Raw genomic sequence first — 23,749 nt, 5'->3', positions numbered from 1 at the left:
TCCATTCCATACTCTGTCGTTTACTCTCCGGCTCGTAATGATGGATCCATGTTTCGTCACTAGTGATGATTCTGTCTAAGAAGGTGTCCCGTTCGTTACCATAGCGATCCAAATGTTTTTAGTAGATGTCCAAGTGCGTTTGTTTATGCAACTGTGTGAGTTGTTTTGGGATCCATCTTGCACAGACTTATGAAACCCAAGTCTGTGGTGAATGATTTCATAGGCAGAACCGTGACTAATTTGCAGATGATGTTCCACTTTAGCGATAGTTACTCATCTGTCTAAGAAAACCATGTCACGTGCACTCTCAATGTTTTTCTCTTTTTTGGCAGTAAATGGTCGTCTGTCTCCTTTGTGTACGTAACACTTGTGCGAGCGTTTTTGAATTTTTCAATCCATTCGTAGACACTCCATTGCAGCAACACACATTTCCTGTACTGTACCGAAAGTCTTCATTGAATTTCAGCCCCTGATACACCTTCCGACCACAAAAAACAAATCACTGAATATTGCTCTTCTTTGGTGCAAACAGAAAGCGGAGCAGCCATGGTTAATGGCAGGGTAGCGGTAAAGGAACTAACCTAGCAGCATCAAACATGCACAGACATAACAAAAATTAAACTACGCATGCGTCATCTATGCAACACGACAGTACTACCAACATAAACAAAAATATAACTAAATTGCGGATAATAATTGACTTACCCCCTTATTTACGTTTATATTTATTTATTTATATTTTTATTTGAGAAAATACACAAAAAAAAAAATTAAAATATAATAGGTAAAATTTGAACATGTTGATTATATCAGGGAAATAATAAATTTTAATTGTTTACATTTATATTTGAAAATATGTAGATTCAAATTATTGTATAAAAAAACCATTTGTATACTAATAAGCTGTAATATTAACAGAATAGTTAATTTTTTAGAAGAGATTGAGATGGTAATCCAACATCTTAAATCAAATTTTATAAATAAGACTAGATTTTTATAAAAGCAGACTTCACTGCGAAAGTAGTGAATTTTTAGTAGTGTATTTTTAGCCAATAAAAATACAGAAATTGTAATTGAAAAGAATTAATTTTAATAAATGAATAATCAATAAACTTATCACCTAAATAGAGAAGTAAAACAGAACTTAATATTAAAGAGATATCTTTTATCTCTTTACTATCTTTATAATTCTAACTTAGTTAATAAGTAAAAGTAAAATTAGTCTTGATTTTTAATCATTATTATTATATCAGTAATAATAAATATTTGTTATAAAATATATGAATTAGCCAGCATAATACCAGTAAAAACAGTAGTTAATTGTTTCTGTGCATATCATTTATGAGTATTTTGATTAAATTAATACTTCATTCCGATCATTGTAAAATTGTACATTATTTAGATCTTATCAAGAAAGGTTAGTTGGGCTTACAAAAAGAAGGAGTTGTTCCAATGTTCCTCTGGAAAGATCAAGGGAAATTATTGATAAACATTGATTAGAACTATATAAAAAATTACCAAATTAATGAAAAAGAATGATTAAAAGTAATACGTTAAGAAAAATAATAATAATATGACCTAAAAGTTATGCAAATATTTGAAGATAAATAATAAAATTGATACACTGAATAAAATGTTAATCTTGAAATTTTAGTTGTTTAAATATTTGAGTGTGTATCTAAGTACATTTTTATTGAGGTGAAGAAAATTAATCATTATTTTCTTTTTTTTAATGAAAAACTCATGAACAAGTAATATTGTTTTGTAAAATAAAATCTTTTGGAGTTATTTTAACACATTCACCGCCAAACACGCCAATTGACGTTTTATTTTTTCTGGGTCACCAACGCCAAACACGTCGTTAGACGTTTTAGGACACTGCTTCATATAAACGATTTTGCTTACTACTGTTGGCAGTCAACATACGTGAAGTTTTGGCTATCGATACATAAAGGTTTAACTTATCGATAATCGTTTGATAGTTTTATTTTTTCTTGATATTATAATCTAACTTTTATCTGTTATTTACAAGCTATGAAAATGGCGTCCTCTGCAAAGTATAATCGTAGTAAAGGTTTAGATTCACAGCAAATTGACCAAGTTATAGATGAGATGTTTACAGACGAAGATTCTGGTGATGAAAATATAATGATGAATGAACAAAGTGATAATGAATCAGATAATGATGATGATGTAGTAACAGAAAATAACGTGAGTAATTTTGCTCCTTCAGTTCAACAAGATAATTCAGGTAGGCCTTCAACTAATCAAAATATTCCCGAAATTGACACTGATAAATGGACCAATACTGATATACCTGGAAATGAACCAGTATATAGTAGACAGTCGGGCATAACAAACATTCCAGCAAATCCTAGAGACTGTTTTCAGTATTTTAAGATATTGTTGTAATTTAAGATATTGTAAAAATACATTAAACTGGCAAAAATGAGATGCCCAACAATGTGCATGGCAGTGAATGTGTTAAATACGTTTATTGGATAAATCTATATATATTTTTCAGTAATTTATTAAAGTAGTAAACTGAACACCACAAGATCATATATATATTTTTTATAGAAAATTTTGCAAATTTATAAACAGAAATATTAGAATCTTTAACTTTTTCAAAAAACCCTCCAATATGCAATATTGCATTTTAAATGGCAGTGTATATAGACCAAATATGTATCATGTTCTCTAAAACAGACAAAAACTTACATTATTTTGTGATAATCTGCCTTTTTTTTACACGATCTACATTTTTAGATAGTTTCTGTCAACTGTTTCATACTGTTTTGCTTAGAATCAAATTCTCTACAAGTCTTGCTTAAAACTTTTGTGTTTTTTACCCATTTTATAAAGTTATTTTATGCCAGCATAGAATAGTGTGTTTTTTGGCCTCAATGTTTTGTCTTTTGTTGAAATTTTTTTAAAAATATTAAAAATTCAGTTGTGAGGAGGCCTATTTTTCAAGCCAGGTTTTATATAAAATCATTAAATTTCCTTCGTAATTTGGATAACCAAGCATTACAGTCTGGCTTAATTTTACCAAAGGTGCAGAAATCAGGATTAAATATTTCGCCAGCTGATACTGCTAACAAAGTGTTTCCAAACTTTCTTCTTTATTTTCGCCCACAGAAAATGTACTGAAAGTATGTTACATTCTTTATGAATCTCTTTGTATAATTAAAATTTATGACATATTATTTACTTCCTCTGTAAATAAATAAAAATAGCAGAATGTGAGTCTTAAATTATTTTATGTTCTATATGAATTAATTTTTTTTTGAACAGTAAAATATAAACCTATAAAAACTGTGAATATTTCGGAGATATTTTTAATGGATACAGAAAAATATAATTGGTAGTAGTTCATTACTTATGGAAAATTGAGTGTTACTTAGGCCTGGTCTGTTGGATGTATCTATTTTGATCTGGTGCAGTTTTACTTTTAAATATTGCTTGTTTATTTTATTAATACTGAAATTTATTTATTGCCAGGATAATTTTTCTTAAACTAGGTGATGCAATTTTCAAAATTTTCCAATATTTTGTTGGCCATTCAACTGATTGATAGAGTTCTTTGTTCTTCTGTGCATTATTTGTTTTCTTTCTTATTTAGTTTGAATAAGTTCAATAATTAAATTGAGTTAAAATAATTACATGCTAATAAAAATCTGAGAATATTGTTTTCTTCAACTGTGTAAGTTTTTCTATTAGTGTAGTGTTTTATCTCGTAATATAAAACACAAATTTTCCAAACTTTCAATTACAGGGTAGTCTTACAATGAGGTTACTTTGTCTCAAAGCCATTTTTAAGCTACTGACAACTGTTTTCCTGAATGCTGCCATTGCCTAAGTCTTTCACCGCTACACAAGAGGGGATAACTCAGCTTATTTACTGGCCTGATACTTACCATGATGCAAGACCCTTACATCACAATCCCACAGCTTAGTGGCATTTTTTAGATGCACTGCACTCTCCCTTGAAAATAACCCATCACACATCAGGCCTTGCTGCTGCTTGTCTGTGACTGCTTATTCAGGTCACCCGTTATTCACAGGTTTGCAGCTAACCATCATATTGATGGCCCTTCTCCTATTCATAACTTGGAGATGTACTCGATGTCCGCGGCTAGGGATCCCAATCCATAGCAGCAGAAAGAAAGACCATGGAAAAGATGAATGGATAAGGTGAAGGAAGATATAGTGAAGATAGTAAAATGTATCATCGGTGTTGTGAGTGGAAGTATGGAAGGATAGAGAAAAAGGTTGTTTTTGAGAGGACCTCCCAGTTGGGAGTTGGATAAAGGGAAGAAAAAGACAATGTAAACACAGTTAATCATATTTCCATAACATTATTTTATTCATTGTATGTATTTTATCTGCCATTACTATTTTTTTTAAATATTTTGATGCATACTAGTTTAATTTTTTTTTAATGAATAAGGTTTCTGTAAGTAAGTGGTTTTATTAAACTTCTGTATGATATATTCAGTAATTTCTGTAATTTAATTTAAAATAACAGAACAAAGTATGATTGTTTTTACTAACAATTTTATTAATTTCCTAGGAGAATGATAACCTCTTAAAAATTTTTATTGATATAAAAAATAGAAATGAGAGCTTGAGAGAAGATGTGTGATGAAAATGACCAAAACTGTGAAATAACCAAAGCTAGCATGGTAATATGCTTGTTCATACCTTCCTCAAAACGATGCAGTTTTTTTACTGAAAATAACATGATAGTTATCTCATACTGCTGTACTCTTTTAACCTAGTCTGTCTGTGACCTTTTCTTTTATTTCCAAATGAAATTGAAGCTGAAAGCCATCATTTGGACTGTAGAAGATTTTCAATCATAGTTACAGGCAACTGGATGGTCATCAAAGGAATAATTTCACTAGTATTTTTGAGGCATGGAACCTACTTTGAGAGTGGATGGCAAACATCTTTAATTTAAACACAGTAATGTTATATATTTTTTCAGACCTAAGAATTTTGTGACACCTGTTCGTGCATAGCTTTGATGTAGAAGTTCCTTTCTTACAATCATTACTGGAAGATGGAATTTTTAACTCCTTTGTTGGAAGTTAACTGTTGTATATTTTAAACTATGTTAATATTTAGTTAATATTTTGACATTTTTAAGTCCATTGTTAATTTTACTTATTTCTTTTTACAAAAATTTCAATTTTCAGGAAATAACATGTCCTACACCATCTCCCACTGGTCCACGTCAATTATACGTAATGCGTCATGGAGAAAGAGTAGATTTCACATTTGGAAAATGGATTCCTTATTGCTTTGATGATAATGGTATGTATTATGTATAATAAGGCAGTTCTAACATTTGTGATACTGGGAAACTTTTAAATTTTGAAGATAATAATTTTCCTTAATCTGCATTTTTATGATTATTATAACCTACATCTTTTACAAAATATTTTATGTAATTAGAACATTTCTCTTAGTAATTATCTCTTCTCCTGATTCATTAGACTGCTGGCATTTGAGTCTACTTCAATTTAGTCTTTCCTCTAAAATATTATTAGCATTTATCTTATAAATTTCTGTTACTATTAATCTTTCTAATCATTTATTGTCTTGTTTTAGATTTCTTCTTTTTCCTTCTTTCAGATTGTTTTACTCTATAGAAATTTCATAAAATCGCACAAAAACATTTATGTAATAATAGACAATTGAAAATATTCAATAATGTAGCAAAACATGTTTTTTTTTCTTTTTTTGTGATGTTTTTGATGTTATGAAACTTAAAATATGTGCATATCTTCTTTCTTAATTATATTGAACATGATTTTCTTATATAACTACATCTTAAATTAACTTGTTTATACATATTTAAATATATTCTTTTATGAAATATTTGTTACCATTAATGCAATTTTATTTATATCAGGTGAGTATGTTCGGAAAGATTTAAATTTGCCAAAGACTGTACCAGAAAGAGAAGCTGGACCTAACGGATTCTTTAAAGATTGTCCTTTGACAAATATTGGAGAACTTCAAGCAAGACTTACTGGAGAAGCTATGAAAGATGCTAATGTTAAAATACATCATGCTTTTGTTTCTCCGTCACTAAGATGTATTCAAACTTGCCACAATGTTCTTATAGGTATTATTTTCATTTTTTTATTTCTTGCTTTTTTTGGTTTTTCATCATAGGTAACATCTGCTTATGTAAAGGAACATGTTGTTTATTTTAATTTATAACATGACTTTTTTTATATTATTTCATGGAAACATTTAAATTTTTAATGTATGTTAAAGTATGCTTCGCTAACATCTGGTAGCAACTAGCTCGAAAAGTAATTTTGTGTAAATATAGTAGATGAAGTTAACCCACCAGGTTGGTCTAGTGGTGAACATGTCTTCTCAAATCAGTTGATTTGGAAGTCGAGAGTTCCAGCGTTCAAGTCCTAGTAAAGATTTTTACACAGATTTGAATACTGGATCGTGGATACTGGTGTTCTTTGGTGGTTGGGTTTCAATTAACCACACATCTCAGGAATGTTTGAACTGAGACTATACAAGACTACACTTCATTTACACTCATACATACATCCTCATTCATCCTCTGAAGAATTATCTGAATGGCAATTACCAGAGGCTAAACAGGAAAAAAAGTAGTTGAAGTTAAACGTGAACAGTGGGATGCACAAATCAAAGGATATTTAAAAAATAATAATTTGGTTGATGAAAGTGTGAAAGGTGAAAAAAAGTAATAATTAAAAAAATATTTTGGCAAAAATGTAGCAACTTTAAATTTGTTTTTAGAAGCTGTTTGACCATTATCTAAAATTTAGCATATGTTGCAGTAGCTTAACTGAAGTTTGGATGGAAGCCCGTTGATTTATTTTTGAAATTTTTATGTATATTCTTTTAAAATTTATTTTTACTAGGTGTGAACTCGCTGTTTATGTTTCCATTTTCTGGGGCCCCTTACAATCTTTTTTTTATTTCCTGTTTTCATTGGTCTATTACGGCTTGAAAATGTATTTATTTAATCTGTGTTTCATCGTAGTTAACATCTGCATCTGTAAAATAAAAATTGTTTGTGTTAAGTGTGTAACACAGTTTTTTGTACTGTATTTTTAGAACCAGTTAAAAATTTTTATTGTGTTGAAATGTCCCCCCTTTAATAACTAATAGAATTAGTTTTAAACACTGTTTATCTATTATTTCATAAAGTACTTAATGAATTTAATATACTTAAAATTATTCAACAGAATTGCAATAAATGTTTAAATTGTGTCATTTATTTATTGTAATTTTATTACTTCTGAAGAATTTACATCATCCAATGTTGATGTAAGTTTATTGTTACAAGACCAGTATAAAGGACCTATTTTTTTTTTTAGTCGACCTTTTTTAACCACACAGGGGCAACCGGTAATCGACTAGATGATACTGCCTCGGTCGGCCCTGAGTGACATGGCTGTAGAATAACCCACCCTATTGCATACAGCTAAAACCGCTGCCCTGCCCATTGGGGTCCCTCCTGGTTCAGTGAAACATTATGACAACTGTATACAGTTGTCCTGATGCCTCTCTTCAGAAGGACTGCCCTTCCTGTCCCTGTACCTTAATCAGACTTCGGGTATACATCCTATGCATACCCCCTCTGAATTGCACGCCCACCTCACATATCTTGAGAGTCCTTATGCATCACTAGAGTGCCTCAGTCCAACTACTCGTGTGTGGATGGACTAGAAACACCCTCAGCAATGAGGCTACCTCCCTTTTCCCTACACATGTCCCTGATTCTACCCCTGGCGACCCTATTTTTTTGCCAGTCCCTTTTTTTTGAAATTATCGCACATGTCCATCCACACATCCAGATAATTACACTCTGGGTATTGGACATCACAGTCTAAAGCTCAAATCAGTCACAATGGAGTTAAGACCCCATAGGAAATGACAGGAAGAAATATGAACAAATGTAAAGAAAAATAGAAAAACTTACATCTGGACACAATAAAATAACAGGGATCTCATGAGTCTCGTATAGGCGGTCTACACGACAAAAGTTCAGGCCCAACAACTAGGCAACAATAGACAGCCTGTGGAAAGAAATATATCAATGAAGAAAACTTAACATAGAAATAGAATAAAAACACCTATAAAACCGACCTAGTAAGTCCCTCATAGATGGTCTACATGATAAAAGTTTATGCCCAGCAAATAGGCAGCAATAGACAGCCTGTGAAAAGAAAATATCAATGAACAAAATTTAATCTAACACATAGAAATAGAATGAATACACTTCTAAAACCACCATTCACATTGTTTTCAAAGAATAAAAGACTTACCGCCACGTATATGCTGTGAAAAAAAGGATTGCTGAAGAACCCACTGCACATGGAAAACCCAACCTTTAGTAGGTCCAGGCAAAGAGGTAAACAGAAGTTAAAGAGACACAAATGGCAAATGATATACAATTACAAAAAAGAAACCTTAACTTAACAATGAATTACAATATCAACAATGGTGGCTAAAGTAATAGCTGCAACGATCCTCGTTTATTCCCTCTGGAGTTCGTGAGCCCCACCGCTAATTTTATCCTCCATTCTAGTCAGTTGGGACCCCATTCCATCATCTCCTCCAGTTTGGTCTTTAGGATGCCCGTGATCAATCTGGACACCTCCTCCCATTTTCGTTGACTCCGGAGCATTTGGCCCATTGTGCTTTCTGGTGTCGGCCAGTCTAGCCCTTGTAAACGATGATGACCCAGCCATCATTCACATCTATAAACTGTATGTTCCAGGGTGTCTAGCTGACCACAATAAACATAGAGGACAGTTCTGACACTTGAACTTGAAGAGATACGTTTTGTATTCCCCATGCCCTGAAAGGAACTGAGTTAGCAAATGAGAAACTTCCCCATGCTTCCTCATTATCCAGGGGGCTATCTGGGGGATCAACCATAGAGTCCAAGCGCCTTTTCATGAAGCAGCCCAAAGGTCCTCCTGCCATTCTTGCAGTAGTAGCTGTCGTCTTTGTGGATCCTTGCTGCATCCGTATGAGTTGTGTTGCGTGGATTGTGATCAAAGGAATGCTCACAATCACTTCCACTGCATCCCCCGATATCATCCGATATACAGTCGTCACCTTTATTGCAGCTCTTCACTGCAATGAGGCCAGCCTCTCTTCACATTACGTTTCCAGTTCAGCACATCCACCCAGACTGGAACTGCATACATGAGTGATGAGAGTGCAGCTGTCATGATCAACCTCCTCTTGCTGGCTTTCAGACCCACCTACGCTGCCATCAACCGGCCCAGTGTGGAAATAACCATCTCGCATTTGGTCACCACCTCCTGGAGATGGGTAGTGAAGAGCCCTGACCTATCTAGCCAAATGTGTAAGTACCTTGTACTTCGCTGCTCCACCGCCCTAACTCCATCAACCTCAATTGTTATTGGTCAAAGTCAATGCCGTTCCACAACAGCTACCACTGTCGTCTTTGTCAGAGCAAGCTGCATTCCTTTCTCCATAGCCAATCTCTGATTTTTGCCATTGTGATATTGGCAGTATCTTTCACCTCCCTCTCCGTGCGGCCGGCAACTATTAGTGCCTGGTCGTCGGCATATGCGACCACCTCCGCCCTGTCTGGCAGCTCCATCTTCAGGAGATTGTTGTATACCAGGTTTCACAAAAGCAGACTGACTCAGTACCTACCCTTGTGGTACCCCACCTGTCATATTGAAATGCATCACTTCTTCTTCTGTATAGGTGACGATACTCTGATCATGGAGGTAGTTGTTAATTATCGTAGTTGTTAATTACCTACTGTTCAGTTGGTTTCCACCTCTTGGGTGGGCGAACATCTGCAGCCCTGCCAGATTCCACATCAAATGCAATGGCCTGATGGTCGCTCCCATACTCTTCTCTGAAGATCCTCCAGTTCACCATCTTCGAAGCAGCATGGTCCATTATTGCAACAATATCTATAACTGACCCACTTCGTCTCCCTACATAAGTTGACACCCATTCATTGTCACCAAGCCTTTCGACGCTAACATGGATGCTAGTACATATCCTCTTTGTGTTGATCTGTACCCGCCTAGTTCAACACATTCAGAGTTCAGATCTCCAGCCAGAATGATCGGCTTGCGTATGACAGACGTGCATCTATCAAGCCTGTCTAGGTTTTCTAGAAAGAGCCTGTTCACAGTTAGGGGTATGTATGCCACGAACAATACATATTTCTCTTTTATACATATTCCATGAGCTCCATTAAGACATATCCATCTCCCGGTTCAGTGTGCAACACAGCGTGTGTCAGAAACGTCGCCGTGTTAACATCTTCATCCGTGTAGCCACCTGCAGCCAGTATCTGATGATTCAGTTCAGTGACAAGGATGTAGTTGACCTGTGCAGCTACCACAACAGGTCATGGACAGTCTCACTTCTGTTTTATGTTCAGAAGGAGTCACACTTTTCCGGGCTGCACAAACCCAGGCCCTAGTCCGATGGCCAATCTTTTTAGATTCTACGCACCGTGGTTGAGTCGTGCAAGCCGTCCTGCAGTGTCTGGCCTCGTTGCAGTTGTAGCAGCATTTGCATGGCCCCATAGGCTGGATGCAGGGAGGTCACCAGAGCCAGGGGTGCTTCCCCAGTAGCCCACAATAGTCCGTGAGACTTCTTCCTTTGTGACTTCGCTATCAAGGTCACATACATGTACAATCATCATCTTGTTTGTCCCGTCCCTTTCTACAACCACTATCGCCGGGGCAGCTGTTGCTGCTTTTTGCTTGAAGGCATTGCCACCGAACTTTGATGTACCCTTATCTCTACATTTCACCTCGACCTTGCCTCACCAACAGGATATCCGCTGCCAGTTCGACACTGACCGATGTTTTCACTGTCTTCAATAGACTAGTGTAGGATATACCTTGTTGGCTCAACACCACAGTCTTGGCCTTCTCCTGTGGTTGTTGTCTCACCTGAGGTTCTTCCATGGAAGTGCACCAGGACAGTTTGGCTATTCCACCGGGCCAGAACTCTGCCATTTTTCTTGTCAGCTCCCCAAGCCATCCTTTGGGAGTAATGGTATAATGGACCTGAGTAACGGATTCCTACCTATTAAGAAGAAAGTAGTAGAAAATATAATAATGGGAGGAATCCAGAAAGGGGCTAAAAGAAATCCTTTTAGTAAAGGTAACAGGTTCATTTAACAATCGTCCTTTGTAATACTGTCCACTGACACACCTAAACAGAATTTATTCTGTGAGAAGAGTTACTGGATCAGGATAGGAATTTTATGGGAATATGTGAGGGCGGACAATCATTCTCATGCATCAAGTTGGGTCTGGTTCGGCAGGTAAAGAGAATAGGAGTATAAATACTCTGGTCAAGACCAGTTAAAATCAGTTGTGTGAGATGTCAGTCAGCAAGAGGTTGCTATGATATAATCCTAACCAAGGAGTTATTATGTGAGTTTGAAGCCAGAGTATTCTGCGTTGAGTTCAGTGAAGGAACGAATTTTTAGTGCAGGTCTGACAATTAAGGTGACGTCAATTAATTCCAGTAAATGAAAACAGTTTTTCTTTGACCCACCGGGTTGGTCTAGTGGTGAATGCATCTTCCCAAAACAGCTGATTTGGAAGTTCCAGCATTCAAGTCCTAGCAAAGGCCGGTTACTTTTATACAGATGTGAATACCAGATCGTGGATACCGGTGTTCTTTGGTGGTTGGGTTTCAATTACCCACACATCTCAGGAATGGTCGAACTGAGACTATACAAGACTACACTTCATTTACACTCATATATACATTCTCATTCATCCTCTGAAGAATTACTGAACGGTAATTACCGGAGGCTAAACAGGAAAAATAAAAAAGTACATGAAAACAAGAAATTGCTTGGTAAGTTACTGTTAGACTATAAGTGAAAATGATAATATACTAAATTTCATTCATAAATAGTTGGGTAGTTTTATTTGTGAACAAAGGTATTTGCAGCGAAAGATTTTTTTTTTTACTTGTCTTATCTGTTGTATTATTGTTATTAATACAAGACTAGTTGTTAAAAGCGTTAAGATTAGCGGTCATGCTAATCTCTTTGTCAATGGGACTGAATTCTGGTTTTCAATATTTAAGTGCCTGTGAATAAATCCTGACGATTACTTTAAATTCTGTTTTGTACGTAATCACTTTCTGTTACTATTATTATTGTTGTTGAGGTTGTGATTACTATGATTATTATGTGTTTATTATTGACATTTATTATTATTGTGGTTTGCTGTTGTCATTATTATTCTGAGTTGTTTATTATTATTATTATTTTTATTAATTTTTTTTTTGAATTTTTATGGGCATCGACTGCTAAGGTCATTAGCCCTCGTCACATTCTTTAAAAGAAATTATTATCTCCATCAGGATCGTCATATGTAAGGGTGTAAAGGACCCTTACATTTTATTTAAAAAAACACAAACTTCACAATATACATTAAGAAATAAAAGACAAGGACAATCACGAACACTTACGTGGGGTGTAAAGGGCTCCAATATTGATAAGTTGAAATTAAAATTTCAACTTATCAATACCATTTCTTTCTTTATATATATATATAAAACTACCCCTTAGAGATTCTTTTATCACAGCTTTAAACTTTCATTTTATAGACTTTTAAGAAGTCCACTGGCGTGTAAAAATGCAACTATATTTTCTTCATTTCCATTATCCAGATCAGCACTAATATTATTTTTAAGGCGGAACCTCTTTCTGAGGTCCTCATATATGGTACACTCTTCTATTAGATGCTTGATTGTCAGTGTTTTATTACAAACACCGCACAAGGTCTCACTTCGCCGGTTAACAAATATAAATTTGTTAATCGCGTGTGACCGATTCTAAGTCTGGTCACCGCTACTTGTTCACGGCGAGTCAACTTAAAGTCGCTTTTCCATTTATAAGAAGTTTTTACAGAGTTTAATTTTGTATTTCAACTCCTCCATTCAGCATTCCACTTGTTTTTTACTATGTTTTTGTTAGACGGTTTTTAACATCTGCCACTCTTACAGGAAATGCATCCAAATCATCGCAGACTGTTGCCTTTCTGGCAACTTCGTCTGCGATTTCATTACCTGTAATACCAGCATGCCCCGGAGTCCATACAAATACGCATCGCCGTCCTCGTTGATTTAGAACATATAAAATGGACAGGATGTTTGCAATTAGGACATCCTTAATGTTCTTGTTCCGAATTGCGACAAGTGCACTTAAAGAATCGGAACATATTAGCACTCTCTCTTTGCAATAGTGTTCAGTGTAGCGAAGAGCTTGCTGAATTGCAGTGAGTTCTGCCGTGTAGACACTGGCCACATCTGGCAGTCTCCAAAAGTGGGCTTCTTCATTTACATATATCGAGCATCCAATACACCATGTTCAGTTTTAGAACCGTCAGTATAAATTCTAATATGTTCTTCGTAACTACTGACGGTTGCCAAAAATTCCTGCTGGATGATCACTGCTGGTTTCTTTTTTATTTCTCCTTGAGAGAGATCCAACCTTGTATTTACCGCTGGCAAGAGCCATGGCAGTATTTCTCTAGTAGAAATTGCCAATGTATCTGGAATGGCAATTTCGTATTTACTTCTTAATTCGTGGTACCTAATTCCGGCTGGTCTGGAATAGGTAGCACGACGTTCGTATAATGCAGCCATAGGATGGTTGTTGAAAAGTTTATTATTTATTTGGGCAGGATAAGCCCATATATTTGCTGCGTATCTTAGTAAAAGGATCTCTCTTCTATAATGTAGTGGCATTATTCCGGCTTCAGACATCAGACTAGCCGCCGGACTTGTGCAGAATGCGCCTGTTGCTTATCTTATTCCGCTATTATGAACTACATCTAACTTTTTTAAATGCGACTTTCTAGCGGATGAATATACGATACATCCGTAGTCTAGTTTAGATTGAACCAATACTTTGTACAATCTCAATAATGTCTCTTTGTCTGAGCCCCAATTTAAGTTCGATAAACATTTTATAATGTTAGGGCTCTTTTGCATCTATCACTCAAGTCCTGTATATGTAATCCCCATGTAAGGGATTTATCCAATACTAGTCCTAAATATCTTACATTGTCTTTATATTGTATTGGATTATCATCAATTGTCAACGCAGGACTTTGATGAGGAATTCTCTTCCTACAAAAGTGTACACAGTACGTTTTTTCTGGTGAGAATTGGAATCCGTTATTCCTTGCAACTTCATTTAGAGCATTGATTGCTCGTTGCAATTTGTACCTCACCATAGCAGTCTTGTTGCTGGTATACACAATTGCCAAATCATCAACATAGACGCTTTTGCTGATTTCTACTGGAATGGCTAATATCAATTTATTAATGGCGATGGTAAACAAGGTACCGCTCAACGGCGAACCTTGTGGTATGCCATTTTCCAAATTTCTTACAGATGAATATTCGCTATTGACTCGTACTTGGAAAGTACGGTCATTCATATAGTTGCTCAGTAAGACTGGCAGGTTGCCACGAATGCCCCATTCATGTATCTGGAGCATTATACCATGATGCCAGGTCATATCGAAAGCCTTCTGAAGATCAAAGAAGACTCCGACACAATGTTTCCTTGTAATGAAGCTGTTATATATAACGTCCTCTAAGCTGATCATTTGATCAGTGGTAGAATGGTATTGCCGAAAACCTGCTTGATACAGTGATATCAGGTTTTCTTTTTCCAAAACCCAGACGAGTCGATTATTAATAATTTTTTCAAATATTTTTCCCATAGCACACGTCAAGGAAATAGGACGATAGCTATAGGGGTCTGTTAAATTTTTTTTTTTCTTTGGTACTGGAACAACATGAGCTTTTTTCCACTGCTGCGGGTACATTCCATCCCGCCATATTTTATTATAAAGTTCTAATAATCTACGTTTTGCAGTGGTATTCAGCTGCCTGATCATATTATAATGGATTTCATCCGGACCAGCAGCTGTGTTGCCTGATTTTTCCAACGCTTTCGCAAATTCTTCCATTTTAAATGGTACATTATATGAGTAATTATACTCAGTTTTGAAGTTTAGTAGACCTTCAAGTTGTTCTTTTTTGGTACGAAAATCTTCTTCGTAGTTGGCCGTTCTGCTGGCCTTTTCGAAGTGATTGGATAATAGCTCTGCAATTTCATGCCTTTTCCTCCAAACATCTGCTGCAGTAGTGGTTTTGTCGATTGATGACACGTATTGCTGCCAGGATCGTTTCTTTGAATCTATCATAAGACGTTTTGCATACGCCCTGTATTTCTTAAAGGCAACAAGATTTTCTATGCTAGGACGCTTCTTAAAGGTGTTATACGCCCTTTTCTTTGTTTTTATAGCTTCACTTATTTCATCGTTCCACCGTGGAACGGGTTTCTTCGTAAGTTTCCCAGATGTTTTGGGAATATATCTCGATGCCGACTCAAGTATTGCATTTGTTATGGCGTCGACATCGTCCCCGATAACTCCAGTTGTTTCAGGGAGTATTGTTCTAGCTGTGAAGCTCGTCCAGTCTGCCTTATCAAATAACCATCTTTTAGAGATGGGATATGTTTTTCTTGTAACATCAGTTACAATTTGCACCAGGAAATGATCGCTTCCATGCAAATCGTCTAAGACATGGAAGCTGTACCTCGGTGCTATCGATCCGCTTATAAGTGCAAGATCTATACAGGACGTCGATCCATCTCTGGCATTGAAAAAGGTTCCTGATCCATCGTTTAAAAAATAAGTAATGAATTCATCAGGAACCCTTCCAGTTCTCTTCCGCGGGGATCTACTCGATCCGATCCCCAGAGAGAATTATGAGCATTAAAGTCACCCACCAGTAAAACAGGTGGGGGGAGATCAAAAATTAATCTTTCTATGTCATTCTTATTCCAATCAAAATTCGGCAAGTATATGCTGCAAACAGTGACCTGAAACGGACACTTCATTCTAATGGCGACCGCTTGCAGGTTTGTATTTAGATCAACAGCTTCGGCGGTAGCTCTGGTCGATGTTGTATGGTTACTCCACCTTTAACTCTAATATTTGGCGGTTGATTTCGCCGAAATGTATCGAATCCTTTTAATTTAACATTTTCATTTCGGCGGAAATGCGTTTCTTGCAGACATATACAAATCGGGTCTACATCTTGTACCAAGCGTTGGAGCTCATGGATGTTTGAAAAACATCCATTGATGTTCCATTGTACTATTGACTCGCTGATTTTAAATTATATTATCGTCTGGGTTTACCTTTCGGCCACCCTTTTGTCCTTTTTTTCTCCATCTTACGAACAGCATCGTGTTCGTGGAGAAGGTCGTCGCCGTGAAGCTTCCGGTCTCCGAATCGGAGACCACCGAAGCCGCCGACGACGACGGGCATGGATCGGCACCGGTTACAGGCGCCGATTGTGGGGCGGCAACTTGGCTGACCCCAGACACGGGGGTCGCACCGGTTACCGCCTGTGAAAGGGGGGACACTCGTCCCCCCTGTGAAATTTTTTGTGGCCTCTGAGGCTTAGAGGCCACTTCAGTTACAGGAGGCTTGGGAGCCTCCATAACAGACTCTGTAGCGGTCACTTTCTTTTCATCAACTAAAATCTCACTAAGACGGACTTGGATTTCAGGTTTAGTGTCCGTTTTCTTCTGTACTGGAGCGACTTTCTGTTTTGGAGATGTGTCTTCAGGAGGCTGTACAATTATTCTTGGCTTAACAGGTTCTTTAGTGCTGAGAGGCTTCATTTTATTTTCAATTATCCTCTCAATTAAGCCAGCTAAGGTAGGTGCGAGTAAGGTAGGTGTTGATGATTGCACTCTCATCAACAGCAACTGGAGCAGGAGCAGGAACAGCAGCCGCAGCCTGAGCATAGGTTGTTGTTGCTCTAGGTCTGCGGGCGTTTTCGATCTTCTTTGCTTCAAAGTAGCTGACCTTTTGCAAGGTTTTTACTTCCTGCACAGCTACTTCGTCTTTGTATACAGGACAGTTCCTGGATCTACAGGAATGCTGTCCTCTGCAGTTTACACAGGTAGGAGGCTCCTTACACGGCTCTCCTTCATGAACTTCATCACCGCACACGCATATTTGTGGCCTCTCACACCTAACAGCAGTGTGTCCAAAGCGTTGGCATTTAAAGCATCGCATTGGTTGCGGGACAAATGCCCGCACATCCAATCGATGTATCCCCGCTCTAATCTTCTCCGGCAATGTAGGCCGGTTAAATGTAAGAACATGGGATGCTGAAGGTAGGACTTCGCCATTCCTTCTCATGTTCAACCTCCGACATTCTAATACTCCCTGCGCTGCTAATTCTTCTACAATTTCCTGCTCCGTACAGTTAAGAAGATCCCGACAGACCACAACATCCCTTGAGGTATTGAGTGTGCCGTGGGGATCAACACGCACAGCTAGTTCTCCAATCTTTTTAAGCCCTAGGATCTTCTGAGACTGTATATCATTTACAGTCTCTACATGAAGTCCCGTGAATGTTTTCCTAATTTCCTTAACAGGGCCTCCAGCACATTTTGTTATTTCTCGAGCAATGAGGAATGGACTCACCTTCGAGAAATTACCGTCTTCTTTTGTAATAACTAAGTATTTTGGCTTTGGAACGTTGCTTTTGAAGAAAACTTTTTGCAAGCTTTTCCTAACCTCAACTTCAATTTTCCTAGATTCTGCGCTCTTTCTCCGTTTTGCCTCAGGCGAAACGGCTGGTTCTAGACTAGGGTGTTTGCGTGAACCCTCTGTCACGTTTGGTTGTTCAGTTTGCATGAACGATTAATCCCTTCTGTAGTAAGGCTAGCCGCCGGGGTACACCCCCACTCCAGGGCTACCAACCCTGGAGGTCCGTTCCGGTACTCCGGTGAAACCGGCATATGTCCTGGCAGAGAGCGGATGCGCAGTTTCTGCACTGACTCCAGGCCCTTACACACCGAGGCTTTCAGGGCTCCCATGCCCCGAACAACATGGGCACCTTAACTACATGCTTGCCATCGCGGGGGGCATAATTGCAAATAATTGGACAAATAATTGGCAAATAATTGGACAACGAAAGGTCTCCGTTACACCTGCAAATAACTTCAACCGTGGCCGCCACATTGCCAGCTCTAAAGGTAGTATCAATCCATTTCCGTAATCAGTAAGAATTTCATATCTGCAGGTGGCCGCGAAATCCAATCCTCCGTGGAATGTAGATGTTGTGTTCCGGACGTGGGGATTATCTACCTCAGGGCATTATTATTATTATTATTATTGTTGCTGTTATTATTGATCTGCCTTATTTTATTTATGTTCTTAAACTAATAAATTGCAATTGTATAAATATTTTCAATTGTCAACCTCTCAAAATCATTTATTAGTATAAAAAAAATAGAGAACATGATTATTCCTTTTCTAAACAGTTTCCCTGAAGTTATACTCATCTTTCCCAACATGTGGGTCCCTTCTTCATAAAACGTTTGAAGATGTGTCACAAGCCAATTGCATACGAACTCCTCTATTTTATTGTCACTCTGGAATCGATGTCCTTCCAGTCCCTCCTTCAATGAAAAAAAAAAAAAAATTGCAAGGGAGATAAATCTGAACTGTACTAGAGATGTTCTAAGGTTTGCAGTATATCTAGACTGCTAACAGTTGTGTGAGACCTTGTAGTGTCAGGAAGGAGAATCACATCTCTTATTGGCTGACAACATCTTTTTTCCTTTAAATGGCTTTCAGTTTGTCTAAAAGTTGGCAACAGTTGCAGAATTTACAGTGTGTCATTCATGGAGGAAATCTATGAGCAGTATATGCTTCTTTGGTCTCAAAAGACTGTTTTAAGGACTTTTTCAGTTGATGGATGTGTTTTTGCCTTTTCAGGGCAAGGGTAACTCTATATCATTCCATACTGACTGATTTTGATTCTGGAATGTAGTGATGGAGTCATGTTTCATCACAAGTGACTAAGTCTGAGCAAGTTAAAACATCTTACATAAACTTTGAGGAACATAAGGTGTTTTGTGATATTGCAACGGGCAGTTCCATAATTGTTGTCCACTTGCAAAGCAGTTTCATCAGTTTTAAGGCGTTGATCATTTTCAGTGATGTCTTGGATCAGTCAAATGTTGTAATTCATTATTTTTGTCTTTGAATGCTTATTGCAACTCTCATTTTCGACAGATTCATGCCTCCTTTAAATATGCTGGCGAAATCGTTGACTTGGGTACATGCAAATAAATATGAAAGTATAAAGCTCTGAACTTAGAGTAGGAAATATAGAATATATATTATTAAGGAACATCAATACCTTTTTGAAATCTTGAAAGTTAATTAATTCTTAATAATTGATTACAAAATGAACTATTTGTTCATTGTAAAATATATTTCATGTAAAAGATTACATTTAAAATGCAGTTCATGAAATGAAGCATATTTTATGGTTTAGTATGTTAATAAACTTTTTTTTTCAGGTTTAGGATTGAATAAAGAGTTATCGATGAATGTTGAACCTGGTTTGTTTGAGTGGTTGGCTTGGTATCCTGATTCTATGCCAGACTGGTTAACAACTTCAGAAATGATACAAACAGGTTTTAACATAACTAAAGATTATTCGCCAATTGTACCATTGGATGAACTTAAAGACAACCAGGAATCAATTGAACAGTTCTATTCTAGAAGCTTTTCTGTCACTCAAAATATTCTTAATAATACTTTTTCATCAGGTACTTTAATTTAGTATAAATTAATCCTGATTAGTTTGGGTTACATTATAATAATGTTGGATATTAATAATTAATTTTATGATCATAATCTTCTTATGTTTATTATAAATTTATTAATGTAGACTTTTCGATTGCATAATGTTAAGACAGTTAACCTTCTATCATGTTGTGCCTACTTCTGTGCTGGAAGCAGTATTATTGTGCTTAACATCTATAAAAAATAAACTAAAAAAAAGTATGAACTATAAATGAGAAACTCCTACAATATGAGAAATTGGAGTTAATATTATTCCCAGACCACAAAACAAGATTTAACAGTTATTGTGATTGGAATTATTAAACTTCAGTTCTGTTAAATTGCTACTATTTTTTTTAATTATTATTATTAACATTACTCTAATAATGTTAAAGATGCAATTAAAATTTTCTGTAAGGATATTCGTATTATAAATGGTAGGAAAACCTCAACTTAAGAATGTTCGAGGGATATCCAGAATGTAAGTTCCATTTTTAAATATTGCTGCTACAGTACTGCAATTGTGTTGGTGCAAATGCATGGCGAGTTTGTTGAGTTATTGGTAAGGTCATTATTGGTATGTCATTTTCATATATTCAAATATATGCTTCATTAGGTATATTTATAATGGCTAAGCAAATTGAGATGAAACATGAGATTCAGTTTGTGATCAAGTTCTAGAGTGTGAGGAACATTAAACCGGTTGAAATTCACCGTCAAATTTGTGATGTTTCTACAGAACATGCAATTAGTGATTCAGTGGTGTAGAGACGGATGTAACTTTTTAATTAAGAACATAAAAGTGTGGTTGATAATGAATAGAACAGGCAGTCGTCTTTATTGAATTACAGTTTGGTGTATGCATTTGAAGAGAACAGGTGATGACTTATTAAGTTACACATGCTTTGCTGAATCAAAACAACAGTCTGTGGAGTGGATGCAATTTGTCATCAGTGAAGACTAAACTTAAGCAAACATTTTACACTCAGAAGGTTGAATGCACAATGTTTTGGGACAGAAAAGGAATTTTGCTTCTAGACTCAGTATTCAGTGCAGGAGTCTATTGCAAAACACTTTTAAGAAATTCCATTGTGCAATGCAATATAAGCAAGATGGTGTGCTTTCCCAATGCATTAATTCATAACAATGGTTGCCTACAGTCTATCATCACAATACAAAATCTCCTTATGACCTTGGGCTGGGGACAATTCAATCCTCCCCCTACAGATCTGATCTCACACAAAGTGATTTTCTTTGGTTCCTGTGTCAGAAATCCACCATAGGTAGCCACAATAACGGTGAGGTCAAAGAAGCTATTAACACTTATTTTGTATCATAAAAGCCATATTTCTATGATAAGAGATACAATAACTGGTGCTCTACTTTGATAATTGTTGATCATGCTTAAATGCATTCCTGTTTTTTATTAGCCTTTGGAATTTACTTTTTGAATAGCCCTTATGTGTGATTATTTAAATAGTTAAATAAAGTATTCGCTGATAATTTTTTGTTGGACTATATTTTACAGGTGATAATGGAGGTAATGTACTGATGGTAGGTCATGCTGCTACATTAGATGTTTGTTCAAGACAACTTGTCGGTCAAGAACCACGTTCAAGTCAAGATATGTTTGCATTATTAAAAAAGATACCGTATTGCAGCTTAGCATTAATTGAACAAGATGTTTCGAATGAAAAATGGCAATTAAAAGATTTGCCAGTACCTCCTATTACGCATACAAATAATCAACGTTTTGATTGGAGAGTGCTGTTCTCGTAAGATGTTATTCATTATTTATGATACCAAAGGTTGTAATCGTTTTTGTAGTAGTATGTTTTATTTCTTCGTGAATATTTGTTTAATATGTTAGCTGCCATTATGCTTTTAGAGTCGTACTTATTCTATGATGTTTCTTTATATGTATGACAAGGATCACACTGACAAGCGCCTCTGTTACTGCAGTTGAATCATAAGTTTAATTGAATTACAGTGGTTTGTTAGATGCATACACTTACCAATGAATTTTTTTTTTTTGTAAACTTGTTTTCAAAATGCTTGCCAGTTTTTTTTATGTAGTTCAATACTTTACTTACTGACATGATTTTGATCAGTGATGTAAAAAAATTTTGTCACTCTTTTCACATGTTAGTTTAGATAAACGTAGTTTACTGATATGATATTTTAAAACTGAATTGTTTCTAAATATCATTTAAAGTTTGGCATTCTTTTGTAAAATCCCTAAGAACTTTGTTAGTCTGTTTTATTCCTCTTTGTTAACATTCTGTTTGTTCCCTTTTAAATGTTCTCTTTTAAATGTGTTTTTGACGAGAAATTGTTTTTCAGAAAATAAATATTGTATTTTAAGATAATAAAATGAAAACTTAAAAAGTCATTATTTGAATTTATTCATATTGCTTTCTGTTTGATTTCTTGATTGATTTTTCTGTTTTCTTTATTGATTTGGAGCCTGTAGGTAGCTGTTACTCTTGTTTTTTAGCGAATGTACCTATAGCTTGTTACATCTCTGAATTGTCTAAGGGGGCTTAGGTATGCTGTTAATTAGGATGTTGTATCACTATAATATTGTTACAGCTAACCACCTTCTGTGCTGCTCCAGCATGTAATTAAAAATATAAATGACTACATAATGTATTAGACATTACAAGAAAAAAATAACAATATAAAAAGAAATTAAATTATGTATCATAGATATCATTTAGTGATGCTAAAAATGGTATCTAATATTATAATTCTAAATATTTAAAAATCTGTTAATTACTATTCATTAGATTTTTGTTTACTGCATTTCCCACTTGTTAGTATTTTTGTAGCATCATTGTAGATTTTATGTATTCTTACTCTTCTGACTTTTTCATAAAATATATTCATGCAGTTTGTGCATTTTGTATGTTCATAAAATGTATTCATAGCACAGAATATACAGAGATACTAGTCACACCTCTTATGAATTAGAATTTAATTTACTACTGGGTTGAAAGTTAAATAGTTCATTATATGTTTTTGGACAAGTATATTAAAAGTAGTTCACTAATTTGTTTACATTCATTAATTAATTAAAAAAAAGATGTACTATTTTTATGGATATTAGCAGTAAATTATCTTAAAATTAGTTCACTAATTTGTTTATATTCATTAATTAATTTTTAAAAAAATGTGATACTTTTATGGTTATTAGCAGTAAATATATACTTTACTCTTTTCCTATCTATCATCAATAAAAACTAGTTTTGTATTGTTAAATGAACCTTAAAGTTTAGCAGTTACTATAATCTGATAATTTGTAACCACTTATTAGAAATTTTTTTACCAATACCACTACCTCTGTTCTATCCAGATCATTTTCCTTGTTCCACAGAACAACAGCTTGAATGGTCAGAACAAATTAATTCTTTTTTAATTTAATAAATTCATTTATGACTCTGAACTTGACAAATTCAATTTTGCCTAATTAAACCAGAGGTTTTCATTTAAAGATAGAATATAATCACCATGTTTCTTGTAATCCTCATATCAGACCTTTTTGCTTCATATAAGTAAATAAAATGGGCATAAATATAACATGTGTTTTATTATGAAAATTTAAACTTTGAGAGAAATATTTCCTTATAATGTTGGTTCAGAAATTAGAGAAGCATTTCTAAATAAAATTTATAGTTTCCTTTTATAGGCATGCATATCACGCAGTTTTTGCATTTTGTATGTTCATAAACAATGTTTATCATTCGGAATTGTAGTAAAATTTTTACTCATTATCTAAATCGATTATTTTTTTAAAGAAGCAAGTTAAATTTTATAACCAATACTACAGTACCGATTGTGTAATTTCACAGGATTCTGAAGTATCACAGTCAAATTTTTAACACATCTGTAATGTGGTTTTTAATAAGGATTATGAACTTGTTTATGTATATACTATAGTTGTGTTGTTAAAACAGACAGTTCAGTTTAAAAAAAAATCTTGTTATCTTTACCAAGAGCATTGTAGTGATTATTTTTTA

The 23,749-nt window shown here is 35.3% G+C and overlaps 1 protein-coding gene across 2 annotated transcripts in view; it reads left to right on the top strand.

Annotated features, from left to right (window-relative positions):
* Epp (Ecdysteroid phosphate phosphatase) overlaps positions 1–23,175 on the top strand; it is a 71,766-nt gene extending 48,591 nt beyond the window's left edge. For both annotated transcript variants that reach the window (XM_075367529.1, XM_075367528.1), the window contains 4 exons: positions 5,205–5,322; positions 5,924–6,139; positions 19,463–19,714; positions 21,259–23,175. In XM_075367529.1, the coding sequence (XP_075223644.1) occupies positions 5,205–5,322; positions 5,924–6,139; positions 19,463–19,714; positions 21,259–21,509 (837 nt within the window). In that variant the 3' untranslated portion in view covers positions 21,510–23,175. The remainder of the gene's footprint in view (positions 1–5,204; positions 5,323–5,923; positions 6,140–19,462; positions 19,715–21,258) is intronic.
* The last annotated feature ends 574 nt before the right edge of the window (positions 23,176–23,749 follow it).

The sequence above is a fragment of the Lycorma delicatula genome, chromosome 5, assembly GCF_047948215.1.
Source record: "Lycorma delicatula isolate Av1 chromosome 5, ASM4794821v1, whole genome shotgun sequence".
Classification (NCBI taxonomy): Eukaryota; Metazoa; Arthropoda; class Insecta; order Hemiptera; family Fulgoridae; genus Lycorma; species Lycorma delicatula.
Note: the sequence above shows the minus strand (reverse complement) of the source record. Positions and strands in the feature narration are given on the sequence as shown.